The 14,623-nt window shown below is 38.1% G+C and overlaps 1 protein-coding gene across 2 annotated transcripts; it reads right to left on the bottom strand.

Annotated features, from left to right (window-relative positions):
* Nucleotides 1-1,155: 1,155 nt before the first annotated feature.
* On the bottom strand, nucleotides 1,156-11,015 carry LOC139963742 (E-selectin-like). 2 transcript variants are annotated; one of them, XM_071964847.1, is made up of 8 exons: nucleotides 10,792-11,015; nucleotides 9,587-9,724; nucleotides 8,770-9,161; nucleotides 8,407-8,586; nucleotides 8,014-8,187; nucleotides 2,903-3,124; nucleotides 2,377-2,676; nucleotides 1,156-1,949 (listed from the first exon to the last, which is right to left on the bottom strand). In XM_071964847.1, exons 5-8 carry the CDS (start codon nucleotides 8,072-8,074, stop codon nucleotides 1,738-1,740), a joined length of 795 nt encoding a protein of 264 aa, XP_071820948.1. In that variant the 5' UTR covers nucleotides 8,075-8,187; nucleotides 8,407-8,586; nucleotides 8,770-9,161; nucleotides 9,587-9,724; nucleotides 10,792-11,015; the 3' UTR covers nucleotides 1,156-1,737. The 2 variants fall into 2 exon arrangements, with proteins under 2 accessions (XP_071820948.1, XP_071820949.1); XM_071964848.1 differs by having other exon boundaries at nucleotides 2,903-3,115.
* Between the last annotated feature and the right edge of the window lie 3,608 nt (nucleotides 11,016-14,623).

Raw genomic sequence — 14,623 nt, 5'->3', positions numbered from 1 at the left:
GAAAAAATGCTAAGAGGATATGACTGTGACGTAAATGTGAAATACAAATTTGCAACTTTGCTAATCAATCAATTTCAGGCCCCTGAAAATCCTTTAAATTAAGCGATCTGTAAACCTCGATTCGTTGAGATTAGTCGTGTGATTTAACGTTGATGAATTTTCTCAAGATACATGCTGACTATATCTTTCCGGTATCTTACTTGTGCTAACAATGTGTCATTTCCCGTTAATCTTTAGCTTTATATGTGTTTCAAAACAAATTAAACGTTAACAAAACAGTAACAGTTCTTACTTCATTTGAGGTTGCCGAGTGCCTCCACCCCAATCCCTGCCCCCCCCCCTCGTAAGCTACGAAACTGGCAACCAATTTGCTGTTCGATTTAAGAGATTTTGATGGTGTATAATTTCGTGGTATTATTTCCAAGTAAGTAATGTAGGATAGGTGGTGGTGGTGATGGTAAAATGGGGAGGAGTCGGCCAGTTTCAGAATTTAACCGATTAATCTAGGTAGTGGCCTAGACCTTTATGGAAGGATCAGAGGCAAATCGATGATTTTATCAGGAAAGTGGCCCTCGCATAGGGAATTGTGTGATGCCATTGTGCATTCTGGAACATATTTACACGTTAGTTGGATCTAAACAAGTCAACAAAACAAGTCAAGATTGTGCAAATAAATAGTAATGAGATCAAAACTCCCCTGACTGATGTACGGAAAGGGCATGAACCTTTATGGAAGGACCAGGGTCGAATCCGGGATTATATAAAGTAGAGGTGTTGCCGTGTGGTCAACGAAACCTACTCACATGTAGGGGGCCAAGGAGGTGAACCCTGTAGTATAGTAACCTAGTTCTTCACTAGCTGAATTAAAAACAAAATCGCCGACTAATCCATTTTCACACGACTGACGATAGGAGGTAGGGACAATGCATTCAATAGAATGTGTTCTAGTAAATTTCAATTCAATGTGTTTATATTTCTCACGTAAAAATGTCTACAAAAGCATGACATAACGATGAATGAAACAGTGCTTGACCCGGGTCTGTGCGTTTTTGTTTCCCTTTGCTTTCGTTGTCTTCTGTCTCTCTTTTTCTATCTCTTTGACAGTTTCGGATTTATACGATTTATCAAGTTGTAATATTGCAGTCATTGAAACGGTCTGCTTTACTCTCGTTTATTCATATATCTTATAATCAATATTATAATGGAAGTAACGTGCATAATCTTCATATAATGACTGTAAACCGACTGTCTCTTTAAATAACAAATGATTAGTTTTTAGCAAACTTAGAATTACCAGTTATTAGGTGAATGTTATGGCCAACACCGAAATTTCATTTATTGAACTGAGATGATGCTTTATTGCATATTATAAACTTTAAAAGTCTCTCGCGAAATTTATGTTACAAGGATATCAGCACTATAGTTCAAAAGGTAATTTTACTCACATTTACAGAGATACAGTTTTATAGTCGTGCAATTTATAATGAAAATTCCGCTAAAATTGTAAAAAATATGAAAAATAGATCAGTGCAAGACTTTTTATTACAGTTTTGTAACAATCTACGTTATATAGTAACACTAAACGCTAAGTATAGTTAAAACTTGTCTACAAGTTTAACAGTGTGGTAATGAGGTGATAACCGTTCATTACAGCCATAATTTCTAGGTCGATGGTGTATCTCAAGTCGATTCTTCTCCATCCATATCACTGTAGGTGATTATGATGTCTGTCGTCGACTAATCGGCTATACAATACGATAATGGCGGTGACCATTGCCCTTGGTAGTTACACCGTGATTGTTGGTTACTGGATGCGTGATAACCAGGGTTACATTGGAACGTCACCTTTTCATTCAGGATATACGCATGTGGATTTAATGTATTTCCAGTTGCTCTCTCGTAAACCCAGCTGCCATTTGAAACATTTCCCGGTGCTGGGCATCGGATATCTGTTGCAAACAACGAGTATAGCAGAAAAGTGGAATTAGCTAGTTTGTGGATAATGATTCGAACTGGAAAATATGAAACAGTAAGGTTACATAATATGGGATAGATTATCGCGTTGGGAACTTTTATTATGGGATTATACGAGTGGCTTCATTTTGTAATAAGTCCAGAATTTCATGTAATACCGCTACCGTAGTGTAATATTACGGGATGGTATCACGGGATATCCGATAGTGTGTAGTATAGGGTGCACAATACGTGGAGTCAGGCAATATGCGTTTGCTTAAACTACGACTGGCCATTTAAATAAACATGAAGATGAACAATTAAAATGTCAATGTTCTGAACGGGTTAAATTAAAATCATGTAAAATAATATTTCTTTACTTTTGTCTAAAAAGATAAACGTTAAGCATTCCTCTCAACTTACCTTGAAATTTGATCCTGATTGAGTGTCTCAGAGTTCCAGATTCACACGTGTACGTTCCGTCGTTTCCTGAGGTGGGATTACGTAACCGTAAACGTTTTAAATTGCCAGCTACGTAAGCTCTCTGTGACGGCTGAGTTGTACTGTCCGTCGTTATAGTAGCACTGTTCCCTATACGAGCTCCTGTCCGTAACTGACAGTTTATAAAGACCGAACCCACAATGGGATAAACAATGAACGTACCGTCTGGCGAGACTGTTGTTAATATTGTATTATCCACGCCAACCTGTAACTGAGAGGTTTCTGCCGAGAAAAAATACAACTGATATGATTACATGGTAAACGGCGTCTTGATGAGCTGTTACATATGTAAATCTTCAACATTCATTGTCTATATGAAAGATAATAGACGAAATTGTTAAACACTAACCCAGAATATAACATTTCTCAATAACAAGAACCTAAACTCGGGATACAAAGCCAAGGTTCGTCTCAGTTGTTGATAGATATTGAACCAAAATCAACTTACCACATCTTGGAGCTCGTTCAGTCCATTCCCCGTCAATACATTGTCTGTGGATCGGGCCATCTAATGTCTGATACCTAACGTCTTCGCATCGGAAAGTGATCGTTTCACCTCCCATGAAGGATTGACGATTCCCTATTGCTGTGGTGTATTCTCCGACTCCGACATGTGCAATAATATTCGGAAAGATATCTGGTCTCGAACAACGGTTATCTTCTGCAAATATTAAGTGAAAATCTCACAATTTCATATATAATCAAAATTCAAAGAATCGTAATCAAAATGCAATTGTAATAGTCCAAAGGATTAATTGTCACGAAACTAGAACGAGATGCCAATAACTCGAATAATCTCTGATGAAATTGTAGCCGAACTTAAATATATTGAGGTCGACTAAGCATTGTCTTTGCTGATTGTGAAAATTATTCATGTTGCTCAAAATACATGCATATTTATACAAGGGAATGAAACATGAATCTGGCACCAATTCATTTTTTGTCTATTACAACATATGAATATTAAAGTCATCTTTTTATAATATCTTCGGATTTTAAGTTTAATACAAATGAAGTTATTTCTAAGGCTTGGTTGAAAATAAACTTTCATGGGATTTTAAACATGGTTGGTATTAATATAATTATTCCGAATAACTTCAATGTTGCCTTTAATGAGTGTATTTAATCAAGCTGTAATTGCTTTACTGTTTGCGTTTTTAATAAAACTTTAATGTGTCCTAGACATGTGGTATTATGTGGTATATAAAATGTGCTATTAATGCTACTTTCGCTTAACGCTCTTGAGCATGTTTGTAGCGTCATTCAGTGGCGGCGCCAAGGGGGGGGGGGGGCTTGGGGGGGCTTTAGCCCCCACTGAAGTAGTCAGCCCCTCATTAGCCCCCCAACTGAAATAGGCCAAAAAAAAAACCTCATTGAAACAATATAGCCTACCCAAATGTTGTCAGGCATAACGCAGTGCTACAATGGTCAATGGAAATGTTGATGAATTTTTCACATGATAATAGTCAGTGACTCAGTTGTGGTGCAGGAAACCTTGTTTTGGTGACTGATAAAAACTATTCAGAATCCAGCTTTATCCGCCAGGTGTTGATGAGTTGTTTCTCAATTATTTTAGTGATACGAAAACTGTGAATTGGTATCTTCCATTCTAATTTGACTAAAGTTACTCACAAAAAAATGCATATTTTTGGAGAAATTTTCAGGTGACAAAAGCCTCGCTAAATGCCACCATTTTGCATGTAGGCCTTTCCAGGATTGGGAAAAATTTCAAAAGGGGAGGGGGGCGATCACTCAATCTTGTAAGCCACCCAAAAAATTGGCTCAGCCCCCCCCCCCCTTAGCCTCCCCAACTAAAAATTCCTGGCGCCGCCACTGGCGTCATTATTTAAATGATACTGTACAATCAATATGTTGGATTGAAGTACAATTGGCCCCTACATGTGAGTCGGTTTCGATGACCTAACGCCAACATCTCTACTTTATATAATTCTTGATTCGACCCTAGTCCTTCCATAAAGGTTCAGGCCCTTTCCGTACATCAGTCAGGGGAGTTTTGAATACAAATTGCATGTAACAAATACACCAGAAAGCCAACTGAATGAGTGATACCTGGCGATATTTTGTATTAAAAATTCGTCTGTAACATTGCAAAGAAGGTTTGCAGACCTGCCGATCAATTAGCACAGTTTTTTGTACACGTTAATATGGATCTACATGTCAGGTATCAATTTCTTCCAAGCTTAACTTCTAGAGTTATTTTATTTAAAAGGCTTTCAGATTTTGACCGTGTTGACTGCATCCATATCGGTACAGCTCCTACATAAATCAGAGGAATGTTAGAACTGCCCCACACCTGTGGTGTCATGAGTACGCCACTGGCAGTGTTGCCCGTGGTGAACAGATGTTTTGCTGAAAGAGGTTAGAAATTATTTAAAGACTGTAAATAAAATATATGGTTAAAGGTAGGCAGTGCATCGAGGACAATCAGTGACGACTTGCTCCTTTGCTCCCTCGATGTACCACCTGCGAGTAATAATTTAAATCTGATTAGTTTAATGAATTTATAACATAGAATTACACAAACCTGAAAGACACATGGGCCCTTTGCATCAATATGACTGTTTCATCCATTTAAATGTAGCCTTCAGACATTTAGAATTTTCAGTTTTTTTTAAATCTGTGGGCATTTTACTAGACCTGCTATTGAATTGAATTATAATTTCAGAGCGTGAAGTTTTAATGGTTTTAAAAGGCACTACATCGCATATACCCATGCACACATTCATCAAATTCCACACGTCTAGGAAGAGTTTGCGACACACTTCATTGAAAGCTCTCGCACACAGACACACACGCAGACACTTAAAATTATAATGTTCATGTATCATGATTTAGTGAAAAGCAAATATTACTGTATGTTTCAACAATTTGACTTTTTAGCAATATTCATGTGGATCACCATTACGTAAATTTTATTTTGCAAATGTAATTGACACGTCCACAATCATAGCTGAGTGACCGTTAGTGCAACATTGTAGTATCTGAATATAAAACCAATCTACGGAATAATCATGTAAGTTTTCTGAATTTCGTATCTAGGCTGAACTAAATGATCTCATACTCTGCAATCTACTGAATTTTAAATTGTCCCTTTAACGTGGTTATCATACGATAACACTTAGTACAACGTTTGCGATGGTGAATCTATTTTCTTATAATGTTAGTTTGTAGGAACGTATTCGAAAAGCACTGATTTTATGTTGTTTTTGGAGTGACTCGTCTTTTCGAATGTTACGCATGCGTCTACTACATCTAAACGCATAACAAGAACAGAGTAAAACACATTAATGTTACTCCGCCCCTTTCTATGTACATGTAACATTTAGACCAGACCATCAAATAAACAACATTTGGCAAGCATCCACATGGATGACTTTCATTTAGACATAGCGTTCGTTTCATAACATACATAATAACATTTATTATTGCCACGATTTACTTTGATCAATAGAATCTTCGATGTCTGTGTTTTCGTAGGATGCTGACGGTTTTACTGTTATTTCATGTTTTTATTATTTGACATAATTTGACGATTTATTTGGACACTCTAACAATATTCTTATTAACACTTCTTTAACTGTAAGTTTCTTTAACTGTAAGCACTTTTGTCCACACACTTTTGTAACAAGATAGTCAGCTTCCTTGCCAAGATCCCCGTTACTTGGCAAACTTGCTCTCCTGTATGTATATATGTAACATGCTATACACAATATACATATTTATTAGCTTAAACCAATTAACACATGATACTAGACAGTTGACCCTTCCGTTAGCTGTTTTACAGATATTTGTAGAAACATAAACTAAGTTACGCCTTTTCGGTCAGGCACCATAAACAAGAATCCAACTTTAATTACGTAGTTTGTTCACCGTGGACGTGCCATACATCAATTTCAATAATAACGGCTTTAATCGAGGCCACCATGTATAAGAACTGATGTTAATCTGTCACAATTCACTATCAAAGCATAATTCAATAACGATGTTTACGGTTGCCAATGCACATTTTGCCATACACTGCTGTTATATGCCATATGCTTTGGAAAGGAGGGGCAGGATTTGATTTTCCCCCTCACCCCAAACACACACTCACTTTTATTATTCAGCTGGATATTTGCAATAAAAATGTCTTTTTCATCGAAATATCGAGTAAAAAAGTTGAAATATTTAATGTCCAAACTGGTCCATCGTTATTCTACGCCTTTCCACTCGATGTTCCGACCATTTACAATATATTGTATCCTGCAGTATGGCTGTCCCTACCATTAACAATATATTTTTTTCATGCGGTATAGCCGTCCCTGCCATAACCAATAGATTTTTTCATTCAGTATAGCCGTTCGTACCATTAACAGTAAATTGTTTCATGCAGTGTACTTATCCCGACCATTAACAATAGACTGTTTCATGTACTTTAGCTGTCACTACCATTAACAATATATTGTTTCATACAGTATAGCTGCCCCGACCTTTAGCAATAGATTGTTTCATGCAGTATAGCCGTTCCTACCATTAACAATGGATTGGTTCATGCAGTATACCTTTCCCGACCATTAACAATAAACTGTTTCATGTACTTTAGCCGTCATTACCATTAACAATAGATTGTTTCATGCAGTAAAGCTGTCCCTACCTTTAACAATAAATTGTTTAATGCAGTATAATATACAAGGTCAATGTAGGAAACATTAAAGTAACAACAATTGATAGTGCCTCAGTGAAATAAAATACTTTCATGGTAGTGGTTAGTAACTGTACAATAGTTTCATGGTGATCGATGGTTAGAAATTGTACAATACTTGTTGTTGTTTGGGGGGAGGGGGGGGGGGTTGGCTAAGCTTCCGCTGTTAATTTGTGAACTTGAATATATTAAAATATTTATGAAACTTGTTCATCACTTCGCTTAACTAGTGATAATTTCATGAAACATACAAGTAAATATGGAGAGATGGAAGTTCCTTAGTTGTAATAATACAGACTCGAGCAAGTTGTGTAACTCTGAATTACAATTATGCCATTTTGCCATAGAAGAAACAGTTTCGAAAAGACTGGCGTCTTATCAATATATTTAGTCCATTCCTGAGGAGGGCTGTTTTATGTATTGGCTCTATTCACCTTAATGATTCAGCGACGAAATCATAAAATGATAGGTACTTCAAACATGTTTTTAGTGCTGGAATCAAACTTTAAGGAGGGAAGTGGGATTTATAAGGTATTATGTACCACGGGAGACATAGGCAAATACGCAACAATGAGATCATTAGATGATAGTCATTAAACATTTTGCAAGATATCTGATAACATTATTATGAGGATCACCTCATGAAACCGTCGTGCTACTGCTGATGATTACATATATAGGTCACGTCCTAGTGGATATATACTGGTCATGTCATTAAACCAAAAAAGGAAATGATGACAGTAACGATGATGATAATGACGATGCTAATGATGATTATGATATTGCCCCATTGATGAATCGTTTACTGAGCATATCAATTTGTGTTTAAGTCACATCTAAGAATTTTTAATACTCACCATTGCAAGTTGGCAGCGGCCCAGACCAACTACCATCTGTTTGGCAAATTACGCTTTCCATCCCCTCTAAGATATATCCAACTCTGCAGCGGAAAGATACCTCACTGCCATATGAAACGTCGTCGCCTATTTTAAGGCCATTGATAGGATTTTCAAGATCCCCACAGTTGACAGCTATAATAATAATAATAATAATAATAATCATAATCATAATCATAATCATAATCATAATCATAATCATAAGCATAAGCATAATCATAATCATAATAATACGACACTTGCCGTGCGATTCATTAATGTTGTATTGATGCCATTTTTCTGTTCGTACTTAAACTGCGGCAGTTTTGTGTTTTGTTAAGGTTTCCCTTTCTTAACTTTATAGCGGATACACACCTTCACATATTGGTAATGTTTGTACCCAGTGTCCGTCTTCAGCGCATCTTCTTCGTTGTGGATATCGTAGTTGAAATCCTTCATTGCATGAGAATGTGATCTCATCTCCCTCACGTGAAACTCTGTTGACTTCTTCACGATGAACGTGACCATCTTGTATGTTCACATCAGGACAGGAAACTAGAGAAAATAAGAATACTAGTTTTAATATTGTGCAGAAAATATTCAAATATAAATTTTCTTGCAAATGCAAAATATAAAAAAGTTCATCATTGTCCAATAGTCCAACAGTTATGTAGTTGTATCCTATGCGGTGTATACAATGTTGAAGCAGACACCCTGAAATATGGAGGTTTGTATTACCTACAACACAGTCGGGTTCAGACCCGGACCAACTGCCTTCTCTAAGGCAGGTACGATTTTTGTTTCCTGTTAAGGTGTACCCATCATCACATCGATAAGTCGCTATTGCTCCTTCTATCCGTATTTCTTCGTAGAATGCCACACGACACCATTTGAAGGAAATGCCAAGAAATTGCAGTGATGGGTTTCTGCCAGGACTGGAGCTGAATCGGATAACTCACGGCACACAGGTTCGGAACCACTCCACGTTTTGTCACTTTGGCAGGTTCTATTGCTATTGCCAACCAAAGTGAAGTCTGTGTTACATCTGTACTCTGCGATTGCACCGATATAATGTTGTGAAGGGGTGACAGTAACGTAACCTTCTATTGGAGATTGAAGCAATGGACAGGCTGTGTGGTTGTAAAACATGAAACGAAGATAATAAACACCAATAGGATTTATTCTATAGTTCTCTTCTTTGTATTGTTGAACGATAAAATCATTCATTGGTAAATTTGAGATCTCATTGCTACATTAAAACACCCACAATTGTTCCACCAGTACATGTGTCTAACCACGTAATATTTGTGTAGAGCAAGATCTGCTTTAAGTTGTTTAGCTGTCATAATTCTTTCACACCTAGATCTTGAATCACCTATGCTATGTACAATAGCTTCTTTTTCATACAGCCACAGGCCTCCCACTTCCACATACCCGTATTTATTCAAGAATTCTGTATTAGGAAAGAATGCTGCAAGACTAAACATATCACGAGATTATCAACAGCTATACATTTCATCCAATTACTTTATCTGTCTTCTGTTGTTAATATTACCTTTTTTCAAACAGCTGAGTCCACAAAGTCCATCACAGACACACTCCCTGTTCTCTTTTCTGCAGGTGCCACCATCTCTACAAGCTCTCTCGCAAGATCCTCCCGCTGCAGAAATATTACGAGGTCCACACTCCTGTCCTGTGTGTGATCATTCAAAACCATATTTCCATTTAAACTTGACTATTTATCCTTAAATAATTCTCTTTGTGAAAAATCAAAATAAACTTTATTACACTGCTTTTTAGTCGATGACTTATCTTACAATTCGGCCTTTCTACGTCTTATAAATAAAGTAACGAAAAGCATTCAAATTATATGCCTGTTGTTTGTTTCCAGCGATATAATAAACGTCTAACCCTAGCCTTGTCATGTTGTGTAATATGGTTCACCTCTCAATTGACACTAGCTTGTCGCAGACAAAACTATGTTTGTTGATACTTTATGTTTTGGTACTGAATTAAACGTCAGGGTAAGTCATGCATCTATATTGACACATCTTCTCCGTGCCGTCCATAATATCAAGGCAAGGCGTTAGTTTCAACTTTTGGAAAATTCGTAATTTATTAGTTAGATGTAGTTAACCCAGTGTTTGATGCTTAAAAGCGTTATTGCAAGGGGTTTTTATTAACCGACATTAAGTTAGTTTAGCTGTGACAAACACGAACCGCGGTTAACACCGCGTTATCGTGTCATGCATAACGAAAACAGCATTGTAATTATGTATGTATGTAGGCTAAATTTGCAGAATACTAACTATTCCCTTGGTGAGATGTCTTGGGATAATCTTTTATAAATGAATATATATATATATATATATATATATATATATATATATATATATATATATATATATATATATATATATATATATATATAATGAATATATAATATATATTATAAATGAGTATAAAAATGAATAAATTAAAATGGAATAACGTTAATCGCTACGGTGTAAGTGGTATCACTAATTCGTTATTTGATTGCACTCGACAAATTGTCGTATATACACGAATCTCTTTCAAGCATCAATCAATTACCAATTTAAATTGCGATGTGTAAATAGTAGTCTTAGTGAAATCCTGCACTGCACGTCTTAAATGAAGACTTAAGTGAACCTATGGTATCCTTGATTAAGACATTTACGGTACGAAAATAAACAGGCATGGTATAATATATAAATAAGCCAGTTGGCATGGTTCACTCACCTGTGACAAAGACAGGCGTCAGAAAACCTAGCAACAAAAGGGTAAAAGGGGCGTTTAGAAACATTCTTAGTTCACGTTATGTGACCAGTAGACGTAGCAGTGTCTGAACTTCTTCCAGTCACTATCACTGAAGTAGTGTTCTTACATGAACTTGTTTGAGTTGTTTATCGAATCCCAGATGTTGCATCGTGCCAATTCGCGTCGGCAATATGTCGCAATGGTATTCTATTGGGCAATTAGCAACATGAACTAATGCATAACTAGATACTGGGCTTTCTTCCTCCTGTTTGAAGGGAAGGAAGTTAAACTTATCGTAATACTTCGGTTCAACAACAATTCCAAACATTGTGTATATCATGTTACCGAAGCATGAAGGTCGCTTCCTATTAACTGATCTAAGGTTACTCATGACTCAATAATAACGGGCTCCGCCAGAGCATTAAATATTAGGGCGTTGGCGTCAATCCAAATTCAAAAGTGGGGAACATAAATAAAATGAACATGAATGAAACTAAAGGAGTATGCCCGTAACGCACCCCGCGAGCGCCTTGGTGCAAAGCCTTTTTCAGGTGGGGTCCAGGGCCAGCCTTGGGTCTCTAATGGGGTCCGGGACGAGGCCCAGGTGGGAGCCAGGGGGGACTCACATCTATAAATCTTTAAGTTTGCTTCTGTTTGGCCCCTGAATTGATATGTCAGTCAAAAAATTTTAACAAATATCACATCTGACAAGTGATTAGTCTTAAATCAAGAAAGACTTATTTATTTAACATCCGGGTGAAATTTAGCACACAAGAATAAAACCATCTTGTTATACAAATGTCTACAACATGCACACATATGGTATTTTAAGCACATTTAAGAAGCACTTTCGAATGCATTCACTGGGCAATCAGAAACATAAAAACCTATAAAATTAAGACTTCAGGGCAGTAACATTTGCAGAATCTCTAGGGGTTGAAGAAAATCGAGAAACATTATGTATCGTCCAAATGTTACACAGGGAAGCTATGATGTGCGTTTATTCCAGGGCCTTGTTGAAGAAAGTTGGGGAGGATGTCCCATTTCTTAAAAGGGACCATCACGACACTATCTAAGCGGAGCGCCCCCATCAGTTGGCGCGTAAATATATGTTTCCCTCCAAGATTGCCGGAAATGGCACTTCCCAGGCCTTGTAAGTTGATTCTAAATATTCTTAATTTTAAAATAAAAATGTCTAGCCTTGAAGAACGCATGCTCAGTACAGCTCCCTGCCGTCCCCTTATCTGAGTGGCGCTACATTGATGACATCTTCTTCGTTTGGACCAGTGATGAGGATAGCCTGATCACCTTCATCAATCACATCAATTCTTTCCACAGCACCATCAAATTCACCTCTGATTACTCTCACCAACAGGTTAACTTTCTCGATGTGACTGTTCGCAAGGAACACGGTTCTCTCTCTACAGACTTATACACCAAGCCCACAGACACACAACAGTATCTCCAATCTTCAAGCTGCCATCCCCGTCACTGCAAGTCTGGAATTGCCTACAGTCAAGCACTTCGTCTTCGTCGCATTTGCTCTAACAATTACTCTTTCATTCGCCATACAGATGCTTTGGAAAAACACCTAACTGCCAGGGGCCATAGTGCCAGAAGGGTGCGTGAAGCCATTCCGAGAGTCCGCTTCCTTTCCAAATCATCTACTTTGGTAGTGAAGGACAAAAAAAGGGACGAGATTGCGACAACAAGCTGCCCCTGGTTGTTACTTTCCACCCAAATCTTCCTCCTCTTCAGAAAATCACCTGTAACAACCACAACATTCTCCTCACTTCAGATAGACTCCAACGAGCTGTCCCTGAAAAACCCATCATCGCCTACAGACGACCACGCAACCTATGAGACCTTCTTGTGCGTGCTGCTGTTCAACATCTAACTTCCAACCCTACACCCATTTAGCATGGTACTTTCAAATGTAATCGTACTTCGAGATACATCGTCTGCAGCCACCACATTGTTGAATCCAATTCCATCACCAGCCACAGCATGCAACTCACACACAAGACTAAGGGTCACATCACTTGCACTACCACCAATGTCATCTATCTGATCTCTTGTAGAGTTTGCGGCATCCAGTATGTTGGCGAAACCAAAACCACCCTCAAGAAGCGATTCAATGGTCACAGATCCACAGTCAACACCACGAAGACTGAGACCCCAGTTGGAGAACATTTTAACCTTTCCAACCATACCATTAACGACATGTCCCTACAGGGGATTGAATCCTTGGGTAGCCGCCCTGACCTAGTACGAATCAGCAGAGAGAGGCTCTGGATGCAGATCCTTCGCACCATTGAACCTCATGGGCTGAACATTCAAAAAGGACATGACTAACTTTTCTTCTGTCCCCCACTCCTTCTCCCCTTGTTCCCTCCCCTTCCCCCCTTTTCACTCATTCTCTCACAGCTCTCTTCCCCTCCTTTTTTCTCCACACCTTTCTGTCTTTGTCCCTCTCCAGTTTATTCCCTACCCTGTTCCTTAAATCCTCTCTTTGTCCCTCCACTGTTTATCTCCTACCTCTCCTCTTCCCCTGTTGGTTTCTTTCTTTCTTCTCTCCATCCCTTGTCTACTAATCCCCTTACATCTATTTCTGTGTGTTCACCGTGCTCATTAACCTGTCTGTTTTCTGTGCGTTTTTTTTTTGTCTCTTCTGTTACTGTACTTGTCATTTAGGCTCTGAAGAAGATCCTGCTAGGATCGAAACGTCAGGCCAACTTACTTTTACATATTCTTAATTTTAGGATCTCATGAAATTTACACTTCAGAAAAAAATCTGTTCCGTAAAATCACATTGTAGGGAAATAGTAGGACTTAAAGTTACAGTATAAGCTCTGCTCTATTCGTTGCTTTACACAGGATATTGAAAATATAAAAGCACGCTAGGGCCTGCTGATGGTAGCCATAGCTTACATAATGCTTTGTGGAAGCCATATGGCGAATTTATAGGTGTAAATTAATTGTTAGGGTTGTGTTATCATTATTTGTTTTACATGCCAAAAGGGACCAACTGTGGGGCGGGGGCGAGTGGGTGGCCGTGTAGGGAACTGCGCCTCAATATTTCTAGTTAAAACATTGGGCCCTGATATAGGGGCTAACAGTGACACTGATATATAGGCACTTATAAAGCATATAGACGTAATAAATATATTTATGAACCGTGGTTTCACATAAGACGTTAATTCTCATAAGGTCTCTACGTCTATTGCTATTCTAACAAAACTCGTGAAAACCAAACAACCCATCCGCGATCGTGCATGCGTTATGAGCACTACCGGTTTTCCTTTTGAACGCCATTCTTACAATACTTTCCTAGAATTGTTGAAGACGCACACTACTGACTAATGAAATCAGGAAAAATGATATCAACATTTCGCTAAAACCAACTGAAAGATCGCATTCTGTCCAGGCGTTCACATTATCGTAGCCATGTTAAAAATTCTGTTCCAGTTTACAAATACAAATATTATTTTGAGACGTTGACACGAGGTATCGCTGCAATGTAAATCAGAAACTTTTCAGCTGAACTAATGTACTACACTGTAAAAACCGCCCGGTTATTTTGAGTGCCAACTGCTTGGTCACTATCATTTTACACAGAATTTGGTCCATTTCGCTGAGATACTGCGTGAGGTTGTTTAAATATTGAGACATGGGAGGAAATACGTTTGACCTTTGACCCATGCCTGGGTCATTTCCAAAGGATGTTTTCCTTTGACAAAAGCAGTGACCACGATCTTGGTATTTTACACTCCGTCGACACGAAAAATGGCGCGGCGCATCTAACGTGAAACTT

The sequence above is a fragment of the Apostichopus japonicus genome, chromosome 22 (assembly GCF_037975245.1).
Source record: "Apostichopus japonicus isolate 1M-3 chromosome 22, ASM3797524v1, whole genome shotgun sequence".
Taxonomy (NCBI): domain Eukaryota; kingdom Metazoa; phylum Echinodermata; class Holothuroidea; order Aspidochirotida; family Stichopodidae; genus Apostichopus; species Apostichopus japonicus.
This window is presented reverse-complemented; position numbering and strand designations above follow the sequence as displayed.

Excerpts from the sequence above, each read along its gene's own strand:
- LOC139963742 (XM_071964847.1), bottom strand. The coding sequence starts at position 8,074 with ATGGAAAGCGTAATTTGCCAAACAGATGGTAGTTGGTCTGGGCCGCTG. Across the intron at positions 3,125-8,013 it reads GCCGCTGCCAACTTGCAATG|TATTTGCAGAAGATAACCGT; the intron begins GTGAGTATTAAA and ends ATTTTCACTTAA. Across the intron at positions 1,950-2,376 it reads AATCAGGATCAAATTTCAAG|ATATCCGATGCCCAGCACCG; the intron begins GTAAGTTGAGAG and ends TGTTTGCAACAG.